This window comes from Cervus canadensis, chromosome 25 (genome assembly GCF_019320065.1).
Source record: "Cervus canadensis isolate Bull #8, Minnesota chromosome 25, ASM1932006v1, whole genome shotgun sequence".
Taxonomy (NCBI): Eukaryota; Metazoa; Chordata; class Mammalia; order Artiodactyla; family Cervidae; genus Cervus; species Cervus canadensis.
The window spans coordinates 29,755,691-29,782,318 of NC_057410.1; the positions used below are offsets into that span (position 1 = coordinate 29,755,691).

General features: G+C 51.4%; 2 protein-coding genes across 3 annotated transcripts; both read left to right on the forward strand.

Moving 5' to 3' along the window:
- The first annotated feature begins 1,060 nt into the window (after nt 1–1,060).
- HOXC5 (homeobox C5) lies at nt 1,061–3,394 on the forward strand. The gene is made up of 2 exons (XM_043446638.1): nt 1,061–1,596; nt 2,296–3,394. Exons 1-2 carry the CDS (start codon nt 1,143–1,145, stop codon nt 2,508–2,510), a joined length of 669 nt encoding a protein of 222 aa, XP_043302573.1. The 5' UTR covers nt 1,061–1,142; the 3' UTR covers nt 2,511–3,394.
- A 2,585-nt stretch (nt 3,395–5,979) lies between these two features.
- HOXC4 (homeobox C4) lies at nt 5,980–23,329 on the forward strand. Of its 2 annotated transcripts, XM_043446622.1 has the most exons (4): nt 5,980–6,064; nt 20,456–20,573; nt 21,213–21,657; nt 22,144–23,329. In XM_043446622.1, the coding sequence occupies exons 1-4, from the start codon at nt 6,015–6,017 to the stop codon at nt 22,497–22,499; spliced, it is 969 nt and encodes a 322-aa protein (XP_043302557.1). In that variant the 5' UTR covers nt 5,980–6,014; the 3' UTR covers nt 22,500–23,329. The 2 variants fall into 2 exon arrangements, with proteins under 2 accessions (XP_043302557.1, XP_043302556.1); XM_043446621.1 differs by lacking the exon at nt 5,980–6,064 and having other exon boundaries at nt 20,180–20,573.
- Nucleotides 23,330–26,628: the final 3,299 nt, after the last annotated feature.

Here is a 26,628-nt window from a genome sequence, read left to right on the forward strand (position 1 = left end):
TGCTCATATAATATTTGTGGAAGCTTGGATTTTGCTTCTCCATGCCCTCAATGAACATATATTTTCCACCCAAAATACTTGGCATAGGTACCACACGAGGGTCATACACAGGGATGCAGAGCAGTCCTCCAGTTCATTGTGTCTGATTCTTTACCTATGCAGCTAGCCACTCACCCACCCCCACACACAATTGAAAATTGCCTTGATGTCACTCTGGAGTCCCTGGCATGATGAGGAGGACTACCTATCTTCCCCTGGTTCCTTACCTCCAGGCTCACCCCCAAAGTCCCCAGCAATCTTAATCCCAAGAGCCCTCTATCTAGCTCTGTCCACCCAGGACCACTCCTCATGGGCATTCTGTCTACCTCTCCAGAGGCTGGGTTCACTTTCTCGGTCTGATAGCCACCTCCTCAGTGGTATCAGGGCTCTGGGGCCTCAAAGGAAAGGCACCTGGACCCTTGATTTAGAGAACCTGAGATAAGGCACCTCCAACCTGGGTTGGGGCTCTCCTACCTCAATCCCCTTCTCAGCCATTTTTGAACATTGAAACTCCCTGGGGTTGTGGAGGATGGGACTATCCGTTACCAAAAAACGCTCTGCGCACCCTGGTGAAGCCTTATCTCCCGTTAAAATTAAATACAATTTAAAAGGCCATTTCTGGAGTTTATTGCAGCAACACCCAGCTTCTCCTCTACAGGGTAGAAAATCCAGAGAGGCCTGAAGGCCAGCCAGCGAGCCAGGATGCAATTCCTCCAAGTAAGCACCAGGTGTCGCTGTGGGCTTGTTGTCCCGGCTACCCCCCAATTCCAAGAACCATTTTTTTTTTTCTCCCCCTTCTCTTTTTCTCTCTCTCTCACTCCCTCTCCCCCTTGGTTGGGCTTTGCCAACATATCAAGATGCGTTTCGCCGGCTTCCATCACTAACCTCCCGGAGGTCATCAAGCCAAATTTATGAGTGGCCGCTCGAGTCACGTGACTCTATTTAAGGCTCCCTTATTTGGGAAGAGCGCATAGGATAAAGAAAGAGATATCTCCACCTATAAATTGTGCACTTTGGAGAACAAAAAACCCCTCAACTTCAAAGAGTCACAAATCACCCTTAATCAAAAAGGGTGCAGAAATTTTTTTTGGGCCCTCCCCGCCATGAGCTCCTACGTAGCCAATTCATTCTATAAGCAGAGCCCCAATATCCCTGCCTATAACATGCAAACTTGTGGGAACTATGGATCGGCCTCAGAGGTGCAGGCATCCAGGTACTGCTACGGCGGATTGGACTTAAGCATCACTTTCCCACCGCCTGCGCCTTCCAACTCTCTCCACGGGGTAGACATGGCTGCCAACCCCCGGGCTCACCCCGACCGCCCCGCCTGCAGCGCCGCAGCCGCTCCGGGACACGCTCTGGGCAGAGATGAAGCGGCTCCTCTGAACCCCGGGATGTACAGTCAGAAGGCGGCTCGCCCAGCGCTGGAGGAGCGAGCTAAGAGCAGTGGGGAGATCAAAGAGGAGCAGGCGCAGACAGGGCAGCCTGCCGGACTGAGCCAGCCACCGGCCGCGCCACAGATTTACCCGTGGATGACCAAACTGCACATGAGCCACGGTAAACTTTAGGACTTCATTTTGCGCGCTCGGGTCCGCCTGGGTTTTATAGGCCATGCGGGGCAAATAAAGAAAAAAAACCTGCGGCCATAAATTTTACGATCCAGGCATCAATGGCTCGTAAAACTGTCCACTAAAAGGCTTAGAGGCTGTGTGCGCCCAAATTTACGACGACATAATTGGATCATAGGAACAAAACGTGTATAAAAGGCAATATTCAATTTTTGGGGGAGAGGGAGGGAGTTAAAAAAATAGAGGGATCTGAAGGGTGAGGAGCGCGGGGCTCCAGAGCGGGGATCCCCCCGCGGTCCCTCCTCCCTCCCCTGCGGAGTCGGCTCGGCCGCCGCTTGAGGCTCCGGAGGATTCCAGCGACTCGGGAGGGGCGGGAGGGGGGTCCCCGGTGCTCGGATCTCGAGGGTGCTTATTGTTCGGTCCGAGCCTGGGTCTCCCTCTCCCCCCAACCCCCAGCCCCTCCGGCTGCTGAGTGAAGGCTGCGGCGGAAAGTTTCCTGCCTGGGCGGAGGCTCCTCTCCCGGGGCCAGGCTGGGCTGGGCCGGGCCCGCCTGCGGCCCGCCGGGCCTGTCCGGCCCCGCTCGCGTCTTCTCCCTCTGGCCGCGGGTGGGGGCCTGGGGCTGGGATGGGGACGCTGGGGTGCTGCACGCTATTCACCCCTTCCTGGCTTGGGGGGGTTTATATTCCAGAGACGGACGGCAAGCGGTCCCGAACCAGTTACACGCGCTACCAGACTCTGGAACTAGAAAAAGAATTCCACTTTAACCGCTACCTCACTCGCCGCAGGCGCATAGAGATCGCCAACAACTTGTGTCTCAACGAGAGACAGATCAAGATCTGGTTCCAGAACCGCAGGATGAAGTGGAAGAAAGATTCCAAAATGAAAAGCAAAGAGGCTCTCTAGAGGCATCGGGGAGGCCCGCCGAGAGCACCCCGAGCCCGCTTCGGTCCCGCGCCTTTCCCTGTCGGTTTTTCCTCTCTAGATATCTTGGGGGCAAGAACGGGGGCTGGAGCGCCGGTTCCCCACCTCAGACAAAAGCTCTTTCCCTTGGCATTGCGCATCCCCACCGACCCCAGGTTCCCCGCGGGGCTACCCGCGCCGACCGGACTCCCTTCAGTTCTGCTCAGCACCGAGGTCCGGGGCAAGTTCCGCAGGGGACCCTCAGACGGCTGTGGCACAGGAGCTGGTGCTGAGCGAACCTGACTTGGGCCGCATCTCAGAATTCCTGCCCCAGCGTAGGCCGCCGGGGTTCAGGTGGGCCCTGCCGGCGCGGCAGGCCCCACGCCCGGACCCTGCGGCCTCGCCCTCTCCTTTGTTCCGGCTTAGGCGGGCCAGGCAGGCTGCCGGCTTGGTGAGAGCAGGGTTGTACTTGGCAAACCCCGGCACCATCTCGGGGTGCTTCTTTGTAGCCACTCAACTCGATGCTCATTTTTAAAAATAATCTGCATATGAAAGGGGGAGATGACTGTCTGCCTAGGGCCCCCTCGGTTGCCCTAAGCTCTCTAAACCTGCACCCCCCCCAACCCCAAAACCCGGAAACCTGTCCAGCCTGCGCTCTCTGCATGCCCTCTCAGGCCCCTGGCCTCAGACCGCTAGCTAGCTCAACTATTGGGGTTCCCTGCTGCTAGACCCCACAAAGGTCCTAGAGGCTCCTGGCTGCCCAGTAGTCCTTGCCACGACTTTCGGTGTCCTTCTGCCCATCGCTATTGTCCAACTATTTATTAACTCCACATCTTTCCTGAAACTATATTTTGTCATATCAAATAAAGACAGAGAACAGGACGAAAGATACAGCGGCTCCTCTCTGTTTGGGGGGCATGTATTGGGAAAAGGGTCTAAATGGGCTGCGGGGTGTTGGGGGAGGCCCACAGCCTTCAAGCGGCTCCTTCAAAAGAATTTTAGGAGAGTCTAGGAGCATTGAGTAGAGGCAGGTGAAACGGAGCTCCTTTCCTAACCCTGGCTTCAAGAAGAACCTCTTGGGGAAGGGGAGGTCACCCAAACTGTCTCTACTGCCTTTTCCTATGCTGTGGCTGTCCCAAACATTCAGGCCTCCTTACCCACTCCCACCTTGACTGGGTGAATCTGAGGCCTCTAGACTGGCAGCTGCACGCATTGCATGCCAGAGCTAATCTTCAGGGACCAGGGATCCATGGCTCCAAGGTGCTCAGACTCAGGCCATCCTGAGCCTGTGAAGAGCTCTCTCAAGGCTAGGTGGTCCCTGAGGGGCCTCGCTGGACATAGAGGAAGGGTTGAGCTCTCAGTCTAGGGGCCTATTTGGTCCCCCAAACAATGCTCAGAAAGAGTTGGTACTGCTTGGTAGAGGGGTACTGCAGGAGGAAGTGTGTGAGCTTTGGGTGGGTGAGGGGAAGCAGTGGGGCAACCTGCAGTTTGTACCTGCCTGGCCGGAAAGGTTCAGATTGTCTTCCCCACCTCCTAGAGCCTAGGGCTATGCAGACAATTAGCTGGGAAAGGAGCTGCGTAGACCAGTGCCTGAGTCGCGTCTGTTGGCCCGCCATCATTTATCTCAGTCTCAGAGATTTTGTGTGGAGGGGGAGGGGGAGCTAAAGAGAAGGGGGAAACGCAGATAATTCAGGTGGTGCTTGAGGCTGGCCTAGGCCCAGAACTGCTCTGCCCTAGGCTCCTGGGATGGGATGAAGGAAAGAAGTACTTTACAGGAGAAACAAATGTGGGAAGGGTCCATAAAACTTTACTGCATTTCCTCTCCTGCCTCCCACGACGGGGTAATTTCCTGGAGCCAAGCCTAGACCCCCCACACTGGGGGCGGGGGCCAGTTCGGGAGGTGGGCTCGGAGGCTGTTCCAGCAGCCAAGAGGGAGAGGGAGCAGAGAGGATCTGGGGAGGGGGAAGGGGAATATTTATGATTATTAATGCTGATGCTGCTTGGATTTATTATAAGGACGGACTTCTCTGCATCCTACTGCCTAAGCTGCCAGTCTGTCTTTTTTTTTTTTTTTGAAAGATCCAAGAGCCTTGCCTCACTCCATGCCTAACACATAGGCGGTCTTACACAAGTTTCTTGCACCCCTGGCTACACCCTCAGAGCACTCAGACCAGGTTAGGGCACCCTAACATCTCTCTTCCATTAGCTCACAGCAGTCAACCCAGCCTAGCACCAACTCATCTCTCTCAAGCCCCCTTCCTCTCAAATAAAATGTGTGATTTTCTTCAGGGAGTTATTTTAATTTTTTCTCCATGCTGAGTAAAACTATTGGGCGAGCAGTGAAGCATGGAGAAGCACTGGCGTCTCCAGTGGATAACAGTTAACTAAGAAAGAGGCCGTGGCACCCACCAGCACCCACCCCAGCCTCCCTGACTGCTAGGGGCAAGGCTGTGTGTTTCCTCCCCGTTGGCGGCATGGTGGGGGAGGGATGCACCACCCCAGGGGGAAAACCAGGGGTGGAGGCAGTGTGACAGACCCGCTGAGCAGGGTGCACACATGCCTTCTCCCCACAGGGTTTGGGCCTCTTTCCCTGGAGGAGCTGGAGGACTTGGGTAGACAGCGCCGTGCCAGCCAGTTTTCCACCCTCTGTCACAGTCTGCAGGCCTGCGCTCAGGTCCCAGCCTCTGCTTCAGCGGCATCAGCGACCATAACCTAGACAGAGGCCACAAATCTACTCCCTTGCACTGGGAGTGGGTGCGGCCCAGACCCCTGCTTTCACCGTGAGCAGAGGCCTCTGCGTTGGAGTCTGGGGAGGTTCCCCCACCAGCCAACCTCCTAGAACAATCTTCAAGTACCAGAGTTTGGCATTGCTCTGGGGGAGTTAGTGGAGGGGCTTCTGGGTCTGACCAGAGACCACGGAGCCTGCTTCTCCACTCTACCCTGGAACCCACCCCCTCTGGCAGGGAGAAAGAAGGGGAAGAAACATGACTTACCTTCCCGGGGGAGTGGGAAGAGGGGTACACGGCCCACTCTGAGCAATTAGAGGATAGAGGAGGAAAAAAAAAAATAGGAGGAAGAAAAACATCAACACGACCTTGAAGGCGACAGGTCCTTATGGAAATAAGTAAGTAAATAAATAAATAACTAAGGATCCACCCCTCCCCCCCTCCCCACCCTGGAAGGGGGGTGTGGGGGTGGGGCAAAGGAGGAGCAAAAGGGCTTTTTAGTGTAACTGAGCATTAGAGAAATACGCACGGCTTCTATGTGAATTTAGGAGTTTGAAACTTTTGGAGGTTATTTATGTGAATGGCCTGAAGGCAAGCCCGTGAGTGGCTCTTGGGGGACCACGTGATGTCATTAAACCAAGTTTTATGGTGTAGGGAGAGCTGACAAACCCACAATATATTTACATCATATATAATCTTAACTGTCCAGCCACGCAGCTGCTGGTGAGGTTTAATGCTAGGACAGAGGGCCTGGCAGTTAGAGGGGATTACGGCGCTGGGGATGATGGTGAGAGAGGTTACATCTTCGCAAATGAATCCCAGGCGAACGCTGTAAGTTAATTTTCTCTCTCTCTGACCCTTTCTCCCATTTACTTAATGCCCCCCCCCACCCCGCTCCCGATAGGAGGCAGTTCCCACTCATTAAGGGGAGGGGAAGAAGGCCTCCCCAGGCCATGGTGGGAGAGAAAGAGGAGAAGCCGCTGGGAGGTAGAAGGATGGGGGAGTTTGTCTCCTCAGACCAGCCCTCCCCACTCCCAGCCCCTTAGTTCCTCCAAATGCAAGTTAACTGGGGTAAAGAGAGACTTGGATTCTTTAGAGCTTCACTAGGTCTCCCTGACCCCCTTTCCCTTCTCAATTGGGAAAAAAGACAGCGGCAGACACAGGGATGTTTGGTGTTTGTAAGACTGTGTAAACTCTAGGCGCAAGCGCAAAGGGCCTCTGGGGCCCTTGTCCTGGGGAGGGGCCAGTTCAGCCTTGGCCAGTGGCCCAGAGTCCAGGCAGGGCGAGCAGCTGGGGAGGGGGGCAGGGAAGGAGGGTTTGAGACTACTGAGCCCGCGACCTGAACCGGCAGAAGCATTTTAAAAGTAGAGGATGGAGCCCAGGGGGTCCCCAAACATTCTTTCTTTCTTCACCACCAGGCCTAAATGGGCAGCTGTCCCAGTCTCCACAGTCTGGGGGTCTTAGCTGGTCTGGGGCCAGTATGGTTTCTTGCCTCCCTCTCCCTCCAGCTGTTGAGATCTTTCCTGGTGTCCCCAGCACTGGCCAGAGGTAAAACTAGGCCCAGGAGGCCAGGAGGCTCCTGCTGTGAGTGGAGTATAAATGGGTGTGGGAGTGGAGGCAACATTTTTACTAAGCCTGGCCAGGGAAGTCCCCCAGCTCTGAGGAGAGAGTGGCCTCTGGGGGATGGAGCCTTCAGGACCCAATAAGAGTTTGGCACCCTGGGGCCAGTCTCAGGCTTGGGCTCCCTTCGAGTTTCTAGGAATGTTCCTTCCTAGAGGTGTCGTCGGACATGGAGGCACGTGTCCTCCACACCTGTGAGTGCGTACCCTACCTGACAACCTAGGAACTCAGGTTCTCTGGAGGGGCCAGGGATTCTGAAGCAGGGCCAAAAGGTGGCCCTTCGAGGGTGTAGCATCTAAGTCCTGGGAAAGGGGAGGGGAGTGGATGGGGAGAGGGAGTGAGCCGCCAGGAGGGACTGACTGCCTCGGGGGCTACCGACTCTGGGTGCCTGCGGTGTGGAGAGATGCGGTTGGGTGACTGGAAGAGGATACTGTTACTGAGCCCCTGCTGCCCAACAGACTGAGGCAGAAGCAGGCCATCAAGCAGAGGCAGAGAGCCCAGGCAGACTCTGGCAGGGTGAAGGGGGACAGAGACCCAAAGACACTGGGCACTGGGCGTCAGAGCTGGAGCCCCATCCCCCGCTCCAGGGGACTGTCGCCTGTGTGGGGAGCGCAGGCACCTTGGTGGAGAAGTCCAGAAGCCTTCCCTCTGGGTCCTCAGTCCCTCACAACCCACCTGCCCCACCAGCCTCCCAAGCCTTTATGTTCCGGGAAAGTGGTAGGACCCCAACGGACTCTTTCCAGTGGCCCAGTGGAGAATTAACTTTCCTGTTCTTTATGAGCCCTCCTCCCTTCTCCTCCTCCCCACTAGTCCAATTTGGAGAGTTTCTGGAAACTTTCCAACCAAGCAGCAGGGAGATGGGAGTTTCCCTTGGTCTATAACTTGACTCTTCCCCTCCCTCTGGCTTCCCTAGTACCTCAGGGAGCAAATCTAATGGTCTTCAATAAAGAATTTAAGCAGGGCCAAAGTTCCACACCCAGGCAAGACTGGCCACCTTCCCCCACTCTTGGCCAGATCTCAGTCCTAGTTCTGTCAGCTCTGTGTAGCCGGGTGAGTGTGTTTCTGTTTTACAGACTTACATAGCATCTGTTGGAGGGTTTCTATAACTTCCTCATCCTCTTTTCCTGTTTCTTAGGCTCAAAAGTTCCATGTAAATATCACCCCTTAATAGATCATCCTTCCTCTCAAATAATTTGCCACAGCGGTTTTTTTTTTTCTTCTTCTTCTTTTGTTGTGTAGGACTAATACAAACGGAAGTAGTAGTAAAACAGGTCTTGAAATTTTTGGTTCTCCCACCCCTCCCCCACACGGGAATCTGAGGTTTCTCTGGAGTAGGGGATAGGCAGTCCATCAGGTGCCCCAACTAACCTGGAAAGCTTTTAATTTTGTTTCTAGGTCTTTAACCCTAGAAGAGGTCAAGCGACCAATCAGAAATGTGCAAAGCAGGGTCACATGGCCTCCACTAACCAATCAGCCAAAAAGGGTCTCACCCTTTCCTGCTGTTTTCTTCCTCCCTCCCCACCACCCTCTTTAGTTTCTGGGTCCTCCCTCTCTATGATGTGAAGGGAATAAGTGATGCTGAGAATATTCTAGCCCCTTCCCTCTGTCCCTTACCCAGCTCTTAGGAGTCCTCGGCTTTTGTCCTCTAGTTCTAACAAAGTTGTATTTTGAGGTCAATCTCAATTGTACTGGGACTGGAAGTTGTGTGGGCATCCTCTGCATTACTCCCATGTTCTCCTGTGTGATCCTACCCAACTCCCTACACTTTATAGATATGCCCTTTTGATTAGGCTGTACAGTGAGTGTGGATGCAAACTCCAGCCCTGAATTCAAATTCTGTGATTATTCCCTATACACTTACCTTGCACACCTTTTCGTTTTTATTCTCTTCTGATCCTCTTGAGTACAGGTGGAGTGATTAGAAGCGATCTCTTTCAATTTTCTTCCTGGAAATGCTCCAGAAGTCACTAGCTTTATCAAAGTGCCTCTGGCATGGCTGGGGAAGGCAGCAATAGTGGAGACTTTTTGAAAGTTGTGTTTGGTACCTTTAGTTTGTTGAATAACTTCAAGTCTGGAAAAGGGAATCAGCACAAAAAACCAGGACCCTTGCCTCACTGCTCTCATATGAAACAGTTGATGGATTTAAGTCCCCTTCCTTTCCATTCTTTTAACAAGATATGATGCTGCTGGTGTTGCTGCTGCTGCTTTGTCCTGGCCAATGGCTATCAAAGGACACAGCCACTGAAGATGTGGGTTTTAGTGTTTATATTTACATGGGTTAGGTCAGAGTAAGCAATGGGTGATAAACTATTTCTGAGCAAAAACATCTGATGGTGCAGACAGTGTGCGTGTATGGCAGGAGTGCTTGTGTCTCCTGAACACTTGGACTGGGCCCTGAGCCAACTGACTTGCTTTTCAGGTCCAGACCCAGGCATTTCATCCCCCATCCCCCAGTTTCCAGGGCTTTGTTGCAGGGTTAATTTTCTGATTGAGTTCCACCACCAGCCGCCCCCCCCACCCCAACAACCTCCCCTTCTCCCTCCTGATCTCCTGCCCTCTTTGAGCTGACTGAGCAGCAGGAGGTCTGAGGGGTTGTGCCCCCAGACCTCCAAGCCCTCCTCTGGGGGTGTCAAGGGATAGCCCAGTTCGAGCTGGGCTTTGTCAGCATCTCCGTGATAGTTTGCTTTCTAGGTGGGGCTGATTTGGGGACAATGCCACAGACCAGGTGGGAAGGATTAGAATGAAAAGCCAGAGGGAGGGCAGCTCTTCTCAGAAACCATTGGGCCCTCACTTCCCAAGTTACCTTCAATCCTCCCATTCTATTGACTTCTTTCATGAACTAGAATTAGAGCACACAAACTTATTTTTCCCTGGTAGATGGTGTGGTAATCTTGTCTAAGACCAATCCTCACCTCTAGTGTGGATCTCTCATGCTGGAGTTTCCAGATTCCATGAAAGTAAGGAAAGAAGGGGTGTGTGTGGCTGGCTCATTCTAAGCAGGCACTGGGAAGTAAGCTTTTATTGCCTCAGCCCCTCCTAATATCCAGGTCAACTTATCTGTCTCTTTGCCTCTCCCTCTCTTCCTGTAATTATTTTGGGTTGAGTTTCTCAGTGGAAACATCATTGTCTGGGGCTTGAGTTCTGCGCTTTCTTTTCCTTAAGAGACAAGCGCTGCTCTGAGCCTCCTCCTCAGTAGGATTGTAGACCCTGGAGCCCTTAGCTGTGGAGAAGGGAGAGAATCTGGATTCAGGACCCCAAGCTAGGGCTCTTTGGCTTTCTGAGATTCAATTTAAAGAAGAGGCTAGCTGTTAGAGAGCCAGGAATATCTCATCCTTTTTATTGGGTCTTTGTAAACCCGAATGGTGTACCTGTTCTGATACCTCCCTTCACTGCTGTGATAGGGCCCCAGGAGCCCAAGGAGTCTGGACTGAGGAGCTGAAGTAATAGAGATCTCTTTGTCCTTGAGTCCTACAGAAGAACTCTGGGATCCATTTTCTTCTTCCACTGCTAGGAAGATCCACTGTGTGGAGATGGGAGTGGGAGGGAGATAAAATTTAGGACTTGGGGAAGTTGGGCTATCTAGGACCTTGTTCAGCTTCTGATGACCAGGCCTTAGAAGCGACAATGAAAGGTTGACCAGAAGGCTCCAGGTATGTTGGGAAGCAAGTGCAGGAAGGTGGCCACTTCTCTCCACCTGACACAAGCACAGAGAAAGTTCTGCCATCATGTGCAGCCCCGTATTGGGGGGTGGAGTGGTGGAACGTGTGGGCTTAATTCCCTGGGATCTCTTTAGTTTTGCATGGGTCACAACTCTGACAGAGTTAGAGGAGGCTAGGTTCTGTCCTTGAAAGATTCCCACTTCTCCAGCCCCCGGCCCAGGACATCACACCTGAACACACAAAAGTATATGTATGTGGCCAAGTATGGTATTAAAAAGGTCAGAAGCCCAGGTGGGACACAGTAAACTGGACTTAAACTAACTTCCCAGTCCCTGTCCTGCCCCATTCTTCCCATCAGCCCAGCCTGAAGACCATTTGTCCTCCCCCTCCACTCATGTCCTCAAACCCTAAGCAACTGTTGAGTTTCTTCCTTTCGGCTTCCCTGGAAAACCAAACCCCTGGAGCAGCCCCCACAGAGGGTGGCAGCCAGGCTCTCGGTGATCTTTAGTATCCTGTTGGCCTGTTGAGTTGTAGGGGGGTTGGAAGGCAGTGTGGGACCATGAGGCCAGATCCTTATCTGATCAAATCCATTTTTCAGGTTCAAACTCCAAATATCTCAGGGCTGCTTCTTTGCTCAGATAGTGGAGAAAATTCTTGTCTAGAAAATACTTCTTTAAAAAGTTAATTTTCTGGCTGGAAAACCCAGCGTGTGCGTGTGTGTGTGTGTGTGTGTGTGTGTGTGTGTGTGTGTGTGAATGAAGAGAGTAAGGGTCAGGTCCCTCATTTTGGATTGTGTCTCTCCCCCTCCTCTGGGTGGAGGATGGGGGCGTGGGCTGAGGCTTTATTGAGGGTGCTTTTCCTGTTGGGAGTAGTGGTGGGTCATAAAACCTAGAGGAGGTTGTTTTGATCTGGTGACTTCTCAGGAAGTAGCATTTGAGCTTTTGCTTTGTAAATCACTCTCCCCCAAACTGGCCAACTAGATTGGATTGCACTTCCCCAAGCCCACCTGGGGCCCTTCTTACTTCCCTTTCCCCAGTAAACCAAAGCAGAAAAATCAAAGGAAGTCCAGGGGCCCCCAAATCCTCTGCCTCCAATAAGAAAAGGGCTCACTGGTGATTTGACCCCTCTAAATCCAGCATGTTCTGGGTGGTATGGCCATAGTTCTCCTTAACATTCCAGATTTAAAAATCATGCCATCTTTCATTTTCTTTTGCCCACGCAGACTTTGGTTCCCCCAACCCCTCAGTTAAAAAACAAGTAACATGGAAGGTAATCAGTTTCTGAGCCTGGTGGTAGATACCATGACTCCTGGGGGCACTACTCTCTTGTGGGGCTGCCGTTTCACTGTGATGCATTTCCTGAGCCCCCAACCCCTTCTTGACAAGGTGGGACTTCGGGTGTGTAAGAGAGAGCTCATGAAGAGAGGGGATGGGACTGAGGCATCATCTAGCATTATATGAATGAAGGAAACTCTCTGCAGTCAGTGACTGGGTTTTATGTAATTAAGATGCATGCTGGGGTGTGAGTGAAAGCCCACAGTCTCCTCACTAACTGAACTGTAATTTTTTTCTAACTGAACTGTAGCAAAAAAAAAAAAAAAAAGCATTTTACCTAAATGGCTCCATTTTGTAATGTTAATGACCCTTTCCCTCCTAAAGACACCCCTGCTTCTCAAGGGTCCCTCTGCCAGCTTTGGGCTAGGGAGCTAAAGGGAAAAGGAGTAAAGAGGCTTCTACCTCTGTCTCAGTTCAGGCTACATCATTAGGATGCTTTCAGGCCCAGACATCAGGGCTCCTATCCACAGCCAGAGAAATGCCCCGTATGCTGGAAATGAGGCCATAGATTATATGAATTCCTGGGCCCTCTTAACACTTACTTGCATAGGCTCCAGTTTACTCTCCTTCATTTCCCAGAGAAGTCTGGGTTGGGGCATCCCAAACCCACAAGCATCAGAGAATCTCCCTCATTCCTAAGGCTCGATGCAAATACACTGCCTTTATAGAGAGCTGAGCACTTCCATAGCTGTATACGTGAAAATATATTTATAGATTGCTCCATGTATAATAGGATGTATGTTTTCCATCTCTCTCTACTCCACATTTAAATGCAGATTTATAGATCTTTAGATTTATAGATCCACAGTGAACATAACAGTCCTCTGTCAGATTTCTGTGTGCACATTACCAATCTCTCTATAGTGCTGGATGTATAGGCTGGGATGTATTGGTATAGCACTCCCTAAATATCTGGATGAATATTTTGGTGAGCTTTTTTCCCCCCCTTGGTTGGAAAAAAACTCTGAGTGTGTTGTTCAATCTCTATTTTGAAAAATTTATCTAGATTTATGCAAAAGCCCCAACTCATAAAATAGCTACATTTTGAAGCTATATATTTGGAGATCTTTATAGTCTTTGCAGTTTTGCTGCAAACTTAAATATTTGAAAGTATGTTTAGAGATGGTTCCATAATACATGCATCTATATGTAGGGGCATAGATCTCCCTCTAGAAGGATATAAACTTAATTCATCTCTCTGTCTACCTCTGTGTCAATAAAGACATCAGGTGAGTGTCTTTATTGGGGATAGGGAACAAATATCCTTCTGGCTGTTTTGCTTATTAAACAGTGTGATTCTGTTGCTGTCTTCAAGGTTCCCACCAAATAGAGTCCAAAGGAGTTAGCTGCCTCCTGAAAACCTACTCTAGGTACCACAGCCTTCTCCAGGCTTTCCCTGTGACTTGAAATCCCAGCCCAGTCTCCCCAACCTGCAGTACCTCCCAGAACAGCCGCTAAGAAAGGAGAGAAAAGGGAAGAGTCCTGGGAATAAATGCTCCTCTTGGCTCCCAGGGTGGAGAGGTTGAGAGAGGGGAGCATGAGTCTCCCCAACACACTGGGCCTTTGAAATTTGGGGAAAAGTGTTCAAGGTTCCCACTATTTTTGGAGGGTGCCCAAATGGTGCCAGGGTCACTGCCCTACCCATAAATGCCTCCTCCCCAATTGTTCTTGGTGCCCAGGGCCCAATTAAGCGGCTGCCTCACTCCCGGCAGCCGAGCTCTTATCGGCCGGGGATTGATGCCTCCGCGGCTCCTGTATATCATTTCCAAGATTTTTTCTGTCCAACTCCTCGGCTCCTTCGGCTTCCGCGGCTTTGACTAATGATTGCTACAGATGCCAACGTCTCCAGAATCCTAATAGCCAGGCAGGCGGACTCTTATTTACCCGGCAACATTGCCGCGGGGGAAGGGGGGCTGTGGGAGCAAGGATTGGGGTGTTGCAGGTTGTGGGGGACAGGGGAGAAGGTTGTGATCAACTCAAGTTTCCTTGAACTTCTTGCCCAGTGAGAAAGACATTCCCAACTCCCTCCTCTCCCTGAGGGAAAAATAGAATCATAAAATAGGGCTAATAGTAACTCATAGTTTGCCTCGTCGGAAAAGATCAAAGAATGAACAGGACATGGGAGGATAATCAGAGAAGTGTTTATTACTTGTAAATAGATGAGAGATTAAGCAGGAGACCAGCAGTTTAGGAAGGAAAAAGGAGGGTTTCTTTTCTTTTCTTGTCCGGAGGAGGAGAGAAAGGGAAAGTCAGCCACGGTGGGAAAAGGGGCTCCTTTTTAAATTTTCGCGTCTTCCCCGTCCTCTCCCCACCCCAAATCTAGTCTTCCCGTCCGTGAAAATGCCTCCCCTTTCCCCCTTTCTTCGCCTCACCTTCGGTCCCTCTGGTGTAGGGATGACCCGCGTGTTGCCGACCCGGGTGCCTCCTCCCAGAGGCCGCTCGGGTGCCCGCTGGGGCTGCCGGAGTGCTGGGGCCTCTGTCTGGGGGTGGGGAGAAAATCAGACCCAACAGCCCACTGCGGGCTGGGGGTCGCCGGCCCTGCGGTCCCACGCGGGCCGAGTGGCGGAAAGTTGCAGCCGAATCCGCTTCTCCGGCGCTTCTGGGCCGCCAGCGGGGCCAGGTCTTTGCGGGGAGCGGCTGGAGTTCCCCGCCGAGCCTGCAGCCTGGGCACCGCGCTTCCTCGGGTCTCCATCCAGACCTTCCCAGACATACATACTTCATGCCGGTGAAGAGACAACACAAAAAAGCCGAGCAGCCCGGCTGCGAGCCCAGGCGTGGAGTGCTCACTCCCACCCGGAATATTTTTCTATCAGAGAATAATGGAGCACAAAATAATTCAGCAGAGCGGATGGGCAGGAGCGCAGTGTGGGAGCCCCGCGCGGTGGGCCGGCTGCAGAGCGGGCCGCGCCGCCCAGCCCCGGAGGACCATTTCGTTGGAGTGTAGAGCGAGGCCGCAGCCCAGCCCCGACCCAGCCGCCCGAGGGCCAGTCTCTAAATGACGGCCCTTCAAGAGGACTCGGAAATGCAAAAAGGGAGCCGAAAAATTTAAACAGTCTGCAGGCAGAGGCGTCCCGACGCGGCCAAAGCGAAAATCAATCACGTAATTAAAACGGGGAGAGGGAGAGGCCCGAGGTTGGGGGTCCCGGGTTCCGAGGAGGCGGCCAAGGTGTGGGCCGAGGCGGGTGAGTGGCCCGGGGATGGGGCTCGCCCGCCGCGGCCGGGAGCGCGAGGGGCTGCGGGGAGGTTTAACACCGATCGCTATTGATTCCCGCTAGGCTGGGGAGAGCAGGCTGTGTGTCCTCCTCCAGGCCGGATCCTGAAACCGACCGTGGGCCTTTCCCGGGCTCCCCCATTTTTATGGGGTTGCGGCACGCAGTGAAAGACAGCGCCCCAGATCCCAGGAGTGCCCGGATCTGTCCAGGCAAGTTTGTCTGAGAGTGCAGGTGGCACCAAGACATTGCCTCCGGGTTTAAGGGGATAGAGGAAGGTGGTCCCCTAGTTTCAGGCACTTACATGTTCCCCTCCGTCTGGATTCCCCCAACCCAGGAATCCAGGCTTGCCTTTAGAATGACTCATCTAAGGACAGAGGCTTGGAAGGGATGTGGGTAGGCTTATCAACGGGAAACTTGGGCCTGAGCTAACGGGATCCCTTAGGGGTCCCAGGGACCCCAGAGAAGGAAAGGGAACAGTTTTTGGAGGAAGGAAAGAAGGCACGCAGGGAGCTCTGTTTGTGAAGGAATGATGTTCTTGTTATTATTGAGGTTAATGATGGTAATGATTGGGTATGGCTGGGTCAGCCTGAGAGAAGAGCTCTCCACAGCCCTTTCTCACAGAGGCTTCTTTGGAGAAGTCACTGGCTGTCCAACCTAGCTGTAATTGGGGAGAATAAAATGAAGACCTTTCCTCCCTTTCCCTGCCCTTTCCTCCCCCACTCCTTAAGAACTCCAGAAAAAAAGGGAATACCTTATAAAATCTTCATCACCCACCCCAATCATTTCCCCTCTGCTCTCTCCAGTAAAACACATCATTTTGGGGCACTGGGCTTTTGCCAGGCACCCTTCTTATGAAGTTCAGCAAGCAGTTACCTGGCTAAGTCCCCATGAATGAATTCTGACTCTGGAGGAGACCCAGGATTCTCTTGCCTGCTCCATGGTCTATCCTTGGCTCTCTGTCTCTGCCTTCCTTGGTCCAGGGTGCCTCAACCCATGAGTCCCTGGCAGCTCTGAGGCCAAGAACAGATTAGAGTATCTTGAGATGCCCTCATTAACCCCAAAAGGAATCCCACCTACCTATCGGCTTCTCCATTCTGGGAGCACCAGGTCAGCTCTCTGGAAGTTACCCTAAACCAGCCTAATTCCTAAATCTTTCAAAACCACATTTAGAGTGCCTTAAAAGTCCTTTCACCCCCCCCCCTAACAGGAAAGTTCAAGTTAGAAATACTCAGCAGCGCAAGCTACCTGCATCACTGTCAGAATTTTTCAATAACAACCAAAATAAGAATTAAAGCTTTCATCAAAGGGAGAATGGGACACCCCCACTCCAGTTTTAAAGAGGATATAATCCTGAGTGGGGAGCAGGGGTCAGTAAGGCCAGGATAAGCAAAGAAGAGGATGGGGAACCCAACCTCTAACTAACAGTTTCTCCAGCATAAAAATGAAACATCAAATTCGTTAGCCCAGGGCCTTCATTTTTCCCCTTCCACATTATAACTAGTTATTGAACTCACTGGAAGATCTAAAGGCCATTTGCGAAGAGACAAATTTCAATGGAGTTTCCCCATCAATAACCCCATGGCAGTGACCTATTGGAACAAGTCAAACACCCGAGGTGAAATGCAGGTCACTCTGTCTAACCAATATTAAAATGCGGCCACTTTTTAAAAAGCCACTTTAAATGAGATTTGAGGAAAATTGAATTCCAAGGAAGGCAAAGCAAGGAGGGGGAAATTCACAAGAGGACCTTGCCTATGGTCTCCGAACAAACAAGAGAAATTCATCTTTAATATTTTAAAGGGGGGCAAATTAACATTCCATGATTGCTTTTTTTTTTTTTTTTTGAGACTATAAGCGATTCCAGGAGAAAAAAAAGGTTGAGTATTTTCTGGTGACACGTCTGGGTTATTAAAATCATTTTAGACCAATTCATTACTTTTACTGACAAGAGATTTAAGAAAAAATCAATTAAGCATTTGCATATTCTTTTGCATACATTAGCCCTGCCTGCTGGCATTAGAAGAGGACAAAACACACACATATATACATATACACACACAGCAGGGGAAAATGGGAGCCTTGCTTTAGTTTGGGGTTTGCAAGTTGCTTGGAGAAAAAAAAATAAAAATGAAATAAATTACTTGATTGTATACCATCTAAAAGTCAATTTATTTGAGGAAGAGGAAAGAGATGTGTTGCAATGTTTAATCTCTAAAACAACAACAAAAACCATATACACACACGCGCGCGCACACAGTCACATCCTGCCCTTCTGAGAGTGGGGAAAGGAATGACCCTCATTTTCCCCTCTCTTTGCCCTCCAAATCCTGAGTTGGCTCTCACTATTTTTCTCCCTAGGAAAATCCAGGGAGTCTGAGAGGTGAGATTTTAATGCAGCAGAGAATCAGTGGAGTCGTTGAGGTCTCTCAGCCGGCAGCTTGTTACTGGGGAGGGGAGGAATATGGGTTATCCAACGGTCAGTATGGTAATCCGGGCACAATAAGGCCTCGCACACAATGGACACATATTTTTCTTCAGCGGTGTCAGAAGGGAAGCGCTTTGTACTAAAACACGTTTCCGAAAGAGAAACCAGATCAAGATTTAGAAAGAATATGGGGGGCGGGGGAGGGATGCGGGTAGCATTCGGAGAGTGATTGTTTGGAGGCTGGCAAAAGGTGATCAGAAAAAATAAAAAAAATAAAATCGGGGCTGAGAGAGGTAGAGGGCAGAGCTGGGGTTGGAGATCCCTGGGCTGATGAGGCAGGAGGATGAAACACAAAAGGAGATACAAGGATTCATCACGGACAAGAGCTGCTTTAGTGTCCCCCCCCCAACCCATTAAGCTAATGCTAAGTACAGGAGCCCTCAGAAGGGATCTTATTTCTATGCTCGCAATAATATCCAGGTGAAAATGTTTGTATGTGTGTGTCTGTGTAGCGGACTCTGGCTTGCTGTTTTCTTCATGTGATAGGCGACTTTCTTGCTACTGAGATATAGAAGCCCAAAGAGAGTTTTTTTGGTAAATGATGTAGATGCATGTGGACAAATTTGGGGAAATCTCCCAGATTTCACTTTCTGGACCCAAATGTCAAGTTAGCTGTGCAAACCTGGAAAGAAAACTCCCATGTATTTATGGCTGCATGAGGAGGCATTTAATACAGCAATAAATATTAATAGTATGAATGCACATAGACTGACATTCAGTTGTAGGCATCTGAACTCTCTTGGATCTACCCACACTCACTGGCCCAAAGTGGGTTTCGTGCTCCCCTTCCCTCGACCCACCCGCAGGAGCTCAGAATCCTGGGGAGTGGAGGTGTAAGATGGGCCGTGCCTTGGAAAGGACTTCCTAGCAAGCCCAAGAGGGTGAAAAGAAGGAAGAAAAGCAAGTTGAGGCGGGGGCAGGGCTGGTAGAAGGTGACAGTGAGGGCTGGGAGGAGGGGAGCCAGGTGGAGGTGAGACTATTCCTGGCCAGCATAGGGTGGGGCAGCCTGATCCAGGTGCAGGCCTAGAAGGGAGGATGGGGGTGGGGCTGGAAGGCTTTCTCCTTCAACAACCTTTCCCCCACCCTACCTGAGCTCTTAGGAGCTCTGCCCCTTCCCAGGTGGCAGGGCTGGGGCTGGGTTCAGAATTTTTATGTAGGACAGCAGTCAGCATTGGTTTCCCTTTGGCACTGCTAACAACTTGTAATTAACCCACCCCCCAGCACCAATAATAAACCCCGAATCACTACCAACTAAGCAGCAGCCTTCACCTTCTCACAGTCTCAAGCTCCTCTTCCAACCAAACCAGCCAATCTTCACACGCAGAGGGTCCCGGATAAGAGTGGGCAGGAGTTCTCAACCAACTTTGGAAATTTGAGGATCGCCTCTAAGAGATGGTCAGCTTTCAGGGAGTTCTGGTTCTCTCTCCCATCTAGTGGCAGCGAGTGGGCACTGACCTCTGGGCAAGTGGTTTCCAGGGACTCCCAAGTACTGGCTCTTGGTGAGAGTAGGGTAGGGGGGCTTGAACGTGGCAGGAAGAAAGGTGGCCAGGGGCCCAGGCAGGGGGGAATCAGCCCTTTGGGGCATCGGTTGTGGCCCAGCTCTCCAGCCTTAGGGTGAGCCCTAATTTGGAAGTGAGAACCCTCTCTGGCATCCCGAAGGTGGTGAGAGACAGGTTGGGAAACTCCCGCCTTCAGCCTCCCTCTCACATCGGTTTTATTTTTTTCCCTTTCCCCTCCTCATTCCCTTAATTGCAGATGTTCTAATTAAACCCTCAAATAGTTGTTATGCCGTTTTAAAAGGTACTTATTCAAGTGTCAACCAGGCTGGGCTGGGAGGAGGCAGCGTAGGGCGGCGAATTAAAGGTAGATTGACTAATCACAGCGGCGATCATAATAATAAAATCAGAGGGGAAAAAAATCACATTACGACTTTTCGTGGAAAGGAGGGAGCAGGCAGCCAGCGGCCGCCAGCCCTGCGCCGCCGCCGACACAAAGAGTGCGGGCGATTCCGCGAGACTGATTTATGACGTTTTACAGCCCTATAAAAGCTGTAGCGACGAGGCAAGCGCTCCTACCACCGCTGGCAGATTTAGTCTAATAAATAAAACATAAACAGTTAACTTTATGTGTCACTTTTATTGTTATCAAGTAAAATATAGCCGAGCCCCGGCAAGCTATGATTTTAAACTATAATTGTTATCAAGTGCAACAAGGGGACCAAGCTCCCTCCCTGGGCTCTCCCTTCTGCCACCCCCCCCCCCAACTCTGAGTTATGGGATCAGTTAATTAGAATTGGTGGCATGACGTGGCCACCCCTAGCTGAGGGGGGGGTGTCAGAAAGCAGGTCTTCTTGCCCCCTCCCTCCTCCATGGCCCTGCCACCCCACCGTCAAGGCTATTCCATGTGGGTGGGAGGCAAGAGAGAGGGGAGGGCGCAGGAATGGGCTGGAGACCCCCAAGTCCCGCCCAGCCTCCCCGGCTTCGTGAGCTCACCCCTCAGCTTTTGGAAGGCAGCCTGGAGCTGACCCTTGGGGATGCGTGTTTACATGTAAACACATGTGTTACATGGATACAATCCCTGGCCGGAAGCAGGCTCTACTCACGCAGGCCTTCTTCCTAGCTAGGTCTGCCCTCTGTGGGGATGGAGAAAGAAGAGCTCCCAGGGCCTTGGCTGGGCACCATCCCAGGGGACTGGCCCCTGGCAGAGTGCTCTTCCCCCCTGCCCCAAGTCCTCGGCAACCGGCCTTGGAAGTAGTTGTCAGAAAGCCGCAGGCCAGGCAGAATGGAGAGCAGAGACAGCTGCCAGCGGAAGAGATCCTCTGCTCCGGGCTGGGCAGGGAGGGTCAGTGGGCACTTGGGGAGGGCAAGGCTTCTGAACTATGCTTTTGCCAACCACTTCCTGTCTCTCTTCAGCGGGGGGCTCAACCCCCAGACCTCCAGAAATGACGTCAGAATCATTTGCATCCCGCTGCTTCTACCTGCCCGGTCCAGCTGGGACCCTGCCTCGCCGGCCCCCTGGCCAGAGGGTTGGGTGAGTGTGTATGGAGAAGAGGGCTGGACTCTGGTCTCCTTGGATGTGGGGGTACCACAGGCTCACCAGCCTCCTGGGCTCAGCCTGGGCCCCTCCCCATCCAACCTCCACTCCAGTCCTCATTCAACTTCCTCTTCCTGCGAAAGAGGGGCGCTGCCCCGTGACCTACACAGACTGAGACAGGATCGCCATGAATGGGGACCTCTGGAAAAGCTCGGGAGCCGAGGCCCGAGGGGTACACCGGAGATCCAAGGGGAGACTCTGGGAGGGGGCTGAATCACAGCCTCCCAACAGCCTCCCAATGCCCAGGCTTTGGAAAGGAGCTGGGGGCTTCCCATCTCCTTTTGCAGGGGAGGGTTGTCAGTCCGAGGGGTGTGTACTGGGGGCACCCCAGCCCCTGCCAGCTAACCCCACATCACCACCACCACCCCCCCAGCACCAGCACCACCACCACACACACAAAAAAATTGGATACATTTTGAATAAAGCGATTCGGTTCCTTATCCGGGGACTGGGTTGCTCCGTGTGATTGGCCGGCGGAGTCACATGGTGAAAGTAACTTTACAGGGTCGCTAGCTAGTAGGAGGGCTTTATGGAGCAGAAAAACGACAAAGCGAGAAAAATTATTTTCCACTCCAGAAATTAATGATCATGAGCTCGTATTTGATGGACTCTAACTACATCGATCCGAAATTTCCTCCATGCGAAGAATATTCGCAAAATAGCTACATCCCTGAACACAGTCCGGAATATTACGGCCGGACCAGGGAATCGGGATTCCAGCATCACCATCAGGAGCTGTACCCACCACCGCCTCCGCGCCCTAGCTACCCTGAGCGCCAGTATAGCTGCACCAGTCTCCAGGGGCCGGGCAATTCGCGAGGCCACGGGCCGGCCCAGGCGGGCCACCACCACCCCGAGAAATCACAGCCGCTCTGCGAGCCGGCGCCTCTCTCGGGCGCCTCCGCCTCCCCGTCCCCAGCCCCGCCAGCCTGCAGCCAGCCAGCCCCTGACCATCCCTCCAGCGCCGCCAGCAAGCAACCCATAGTCTACCCATGGATGAAAAAAATCCACGTTAGCACGGGTAGGCAACTTTGCTTTTTGCTCTCCCCCTCCCCTCTTCCCCAGCGCTCCCCACCCTCCTCGGCCCCCGCCGGCCCCGTCCTCCTTTCTCTCCTTCCCCCTCTCTCTCCAGGAGCGACTCTGGGTTAGCACAATTGAACTGGATTTACGAGCGAGAATGGGTAATTACATCCCCCATAAATTTTATGGCTTAGCTACTCTGGGCAGTCCGAGCCATGTGCTACGATCTGTTATGTATGTGTGAAAACTATGCTCGCTTTCTAAGGGCGCATAAATAATTCAGTGTCGTTACAATGAGGATTCCCCTCTTATTACACTACAAAGTCTCCAGCTCCCTTCAACTTCTTTATAACCCATTTAGCCTGATGACTTTATTTCCATCACCCCCTCCTCCTGTTCCGACAGAGCTGAGGATGGGGTGAGGGTGGGGGGCGGGGAGCCTGCTGCCTTTGAACCCCACTATTTGCTTTCCCCTCCCTCCCCTCAGTGAACCCCAATTATAACGGAGGGGAACCCAAGCGCTCGAGGACAGCCTACACCCGGCAGCAAGTCCTGGAATTAGAGAAAGAGTTTCATTACAATCGCTACCTGACCCGAAGGAGAAGGATCGAGATCGCCCACTCGCTGTGCCTCTCTGAGAGGCAGATCAAAATCTGGTTCCAAAACCGTCGCATGAAATGGAAGAAGGACCACCGACTCCCCAACACCAAAGTCAGGTCAGCGCCCCCGGCCGGCGCTGCGCCCAGCACCCTCTCCGCAGCCACCCCGGGCACTTCTGAAGACCACTCCCAGAGCGCCACGCCGCCGGAGCAGCAACGGGCAGAGGACATTACCAGGTTATAAAACATAACTCACACCCTGCCCCCATCCCAGGCCCCCCATCCTCCCCTCACACACAAATTGACTCTTATTTATAGAATTTAATATATATATATATTTTGGTTCTTTTCTCTCTTCCTCCCACCTTCCCCCTTGTCAATTCCAAACAGACAAAACAGATAAACAAACAAGCCCCCTGCCCTTCTCTCCTTTCCACTGTTAAGGACCCTTTTAAGCATGTGATGTTGTCTTAGCATGGTACCTGCTGGGGTTTTTTTTGTTTTGTTTTGTTTTGTTTAAGGCCATTTTGGGGGGTTATTTATTTTTTAAGGAAAAAAAACTGCAAAAATTATATATTACAAGGTGTGATGGTCTGGTTTGGGTGCATTTCAGGGGAAATGAGGAAAAGAAAAAAGGAAAGAGATTTTTAAGCCAGTACTCCTCCTTCTCCTCCTCCTCCTTCCCCCCTCTTTCCTTAGGCCTTTTGCATTGAAAATGCACCAGGGGAGGTTAGTGAGGGGGAAGTCATTTTAAGGAGAACAAAGCTATGAAGTTCTTTTGTATTATTGTTGGGGGGAGCTGGGAGGAGAAGGGGGAAGACAGCAGACAAAGCTAAATGCATCTGGAGAGCCTCTCAGAGCTGTTCAGTTTGAGGAGCCAAAAGAAAATAAAAATGAACTTTCAGTTCAGAGAGGCACTCTATAGGTAGAACACCCCACCCCACCCCCCATCGTGGTTATTGTGTTTTTGGACTGAATTTACTTGATTATTGTAAAACTTGCAATAAAGAATTTTAGTGTCGATGTGAAATGCCCCGTGATCAATAATAAACCAGTGGATGTGAATTAGTTTTACGTCAATGTCTGATGGTTTCTTTTTCTCCCCCTCCTCCTCTGGCCTGGTAACATCCCACCTTCTCTCTAGAGTTGCTGAAGTTTACTCTAAGCAAATACACAAAGCTTAACTCTCAACTCCAGTTTCCCAAGGTCCTTAGAAGATCCAGCAAAAGGTTTGGGGCAGAGGATGTCAGGAGAGGGGATGTGGAAGAGTAGGGCACTTCCTCCCTGAGTCTGTAGGGGCCAGGCTCTCCTGGGGGTCTCACTTTTCTAGAGTTAAGCACAGTGCCTTCTTTTGTCTCCTCCTCTCTCCTCTCTTCTCCCTTCCCTTTGGTGAGTAGGCCTGCCTAATTTGCAGATTAGAAGGCAAGTTTAGGGAGTTGGTAGGAAGAAGAGTTTTCATGTTTGGGGAGTTCTTTGGGGCTGAGGGATTAGGAAGATGCCTCTCAACATGCCTGTTCTCCTTAAAAGAAGAAACATTTTGAGCTGGTGATTCTAAAGCAGCAAAGTGACCTGTCAGGATGACTTTTCTGTTTGTTTAGACTTGGAAAGAAGGGTGAAGTGGAGGCCAGAGGCCTGGGAGGCCCCCTTGCATGGGTAGGCCTCAAAGCCTGATGCCTAGAGATAATGAAGCACTCTTATTCCCCACTCCCCCCCCGCCCCAACTTTTATCATGGACCTGCTAGATGTTGAGGAAAGACACAGGGAGAGGCAGGGGGATTCACCTTTCTTCCTACAACCTCCCAGGTCTCCATAGGGCTTGGACATTGGAGGAACAAGACTTCCTGCTTGTAAAAAAAGATTTTTTTTAATTGCTTCCTTGGGGGCTAAAACAAACAAAAAACTGATTTGGATTGCCTGAATGATTACTTTAAGTCCAAGTCTCCAAAGAATTCTAGTCCTGGAGACCAGGCTCTGAGCAAGGCCTGCTCGAATTTTTGAAATTTTTGCTTGTTTGTTGGAGGAAGGTGAAGGGGTAGTTGGTGAGCTTCTCCGACAGTTTATCCAAATATCAGGATGGAGGGCTGTCAGAAGGAGAAGAGAGAGGGAGAAGAGATCTGGGATAAGTAGGGAAGTCATGGATACTACTCTCCTCTCTCCTCGAATCCAGGAGTGAAAGGCAACAGAGGAACCAAGTTATGAAAATCTGTTTGATGTGCTTTGGATTTATTTCCTCTTGAACCACTTGCTGGCTGTGTGTGTGTGTGTGTGTGTGTCTGTGTATGCTGGGGTCCTGTAGGTCTACTTTCCCCTCCCTCAATGGTGCCCTGGGGACAGCAAAACATGCTGCCTACAGTGTGAGGAAGCAGGGCCAACAATTATCTGGAGTGATTTTATGTAATCAAGTGAATTAGGGGCCAAATCTGACTATAGCTCCCATCATCTTGATGCAATTGGCTTTGGGGCAGGAAAAGGGGGTCTAGTTGCGCTTGGGAAAAGGGAAGGTGTGAGGGGGGACCTGGAAGTCTTTCCAATACCTTAAGGAAGTTAAGATGGAAAGAGGGGGCAATGGAAATCAAGATTCATAATCTTTTCTTAACTTTGCTCACTTGGTTTCAGGGGAATGTATTCTTTCTCCTCCCTAAAGTGGAAGAGATGAACACAGGGGAGGGAAATTCACTATCTTCTATATGTTAAGATGAACTTGCTGAAGGTACATGCTCTTGTTCGAGAAAAGCAGTATAAAAGGATTGGGACATTTCTTTTATTTTTCCTTCTTTAGGAGCTTCTGTATTAAATTCCTCTTCCTTTTAAACTCCTCTTCTCACACATACACATGTAGTCACTCTCTGTGTATCTCTGTCTGTCCCTCTCGGTCTGAAAAGCAGAAACATCAGAAATCCATAGTTTGACAAATAAAACTAAACCCTCTTGTACTTGAGTTTTGGAAAATTTTGGCCTCTGGCCTTCCCTCCAGTGGGTTCCATTCTTTGCTCTTTCCCCAAAACTCTCCTTTGCCTTGGACCTGACCACCTGGAATAGGATCAGGCTCTCAGAGATGAGAGGGATGTCCAGTGTAGGGGACCAACCTGGGCCCCTAGCTCTAGCTGTCTTGACCCACTGGATGCTGCTTCAGCCTCACTGGGAAGCTGAGGGTCAGGGCTTTTATTGAAGTTGGATTCAACAGTGGGGAAAGACTGGGGGAGGGTGGGGAAGACGCAGCCCAGGTTCACGGGGAGGACACAGCATTTTCTCTCCCATCGCCTTTATATTCGGCAGCGCCTCTGACCTCTCCCCCACCCCCAGCTCCGACCCTCCCAAGCCAGCCCTAGCTCAGCCCCCGGTCTCCGGACAGGATGCCACAGCTTCTGTGGGGCTGATTTCTTGCCCCCGAGTAATGGGAGAGGCAAGGCGCGTGAATGCCTGCCAGCGTATTGTGTGTGTCTCTCCAATGGCTAAGTAAAAAGAAGACGGGGTGAAAGCGGCAACACCAATCTTCCAAGGTCCTTCTCTCCAAGCACCAGGAGATCCCCACAGGTCAAAAATCCCCTTGACATGTAAGTAGTTAGCACTCATATGCTCTGGGGGCGAGGACCACAGCAGTTTCAACTCTATCTCTGTTTGCCATTCAATTTTTATTTCAACTCCCGGTCTTGGGGAGGGAAGGCGGGAAATCCAATCAGGAGCGGTGAACTTTTGCTTCGGGGAAAAAAATGGGTAGCCGAAGAGAGTACCTGGGGAACGAAGAAACTTGTCTCCAAAAGGAGAGAAAGAGTAGAGAAAGTGAGCCTGGGGGCGGGGGCGGGGGTGGGGGAAGGACTGAGGAACTCCGCTGGTCTGTGGGCCTCTCACTGCCGTTTGTGTGAAGTTTCCTACAAAGTTTTCTCTGCAATCTGTGCATCAGCTTTTTTTGAGCATAGACTTGGCGGATTGCAATCCAGGGACGCCTTCCCGCTGTTAGATGTATGTATCTATGTGTATTTGGGGGACCGCTAAGGAAGGCAAACAGTTAAGGGTTTCTCCGGAGCTTGGGGCCAGGGTACCCTCTGCTAGGCACGGTTTGTCTGCTTTTCTAAGATTAGAGAGACTGACTCTGAAGGGGGTGCTATGGTGGGGAGGAGAAACCTGCTGGGGCAATTTTACCATCTTTTTCTCAGCTTTCTGCCCAGTCCTGGGGAAGTGTGGTTCACAAAGCCGCTTCTCATGGTTTTCCACAGCTTCTATCTGCATCCCACCTTTGGAGAGCTAATTTTTATGAAAATGTTCCCTTTTCAAGAAATCCTTCTTAGACTTGGAAAAAGAGATGGAGGAACCCCCAACTCCAGCGGCCATCAGCGCAGCGGGAATATTTATTACCTCTCTGGATATCATTACCT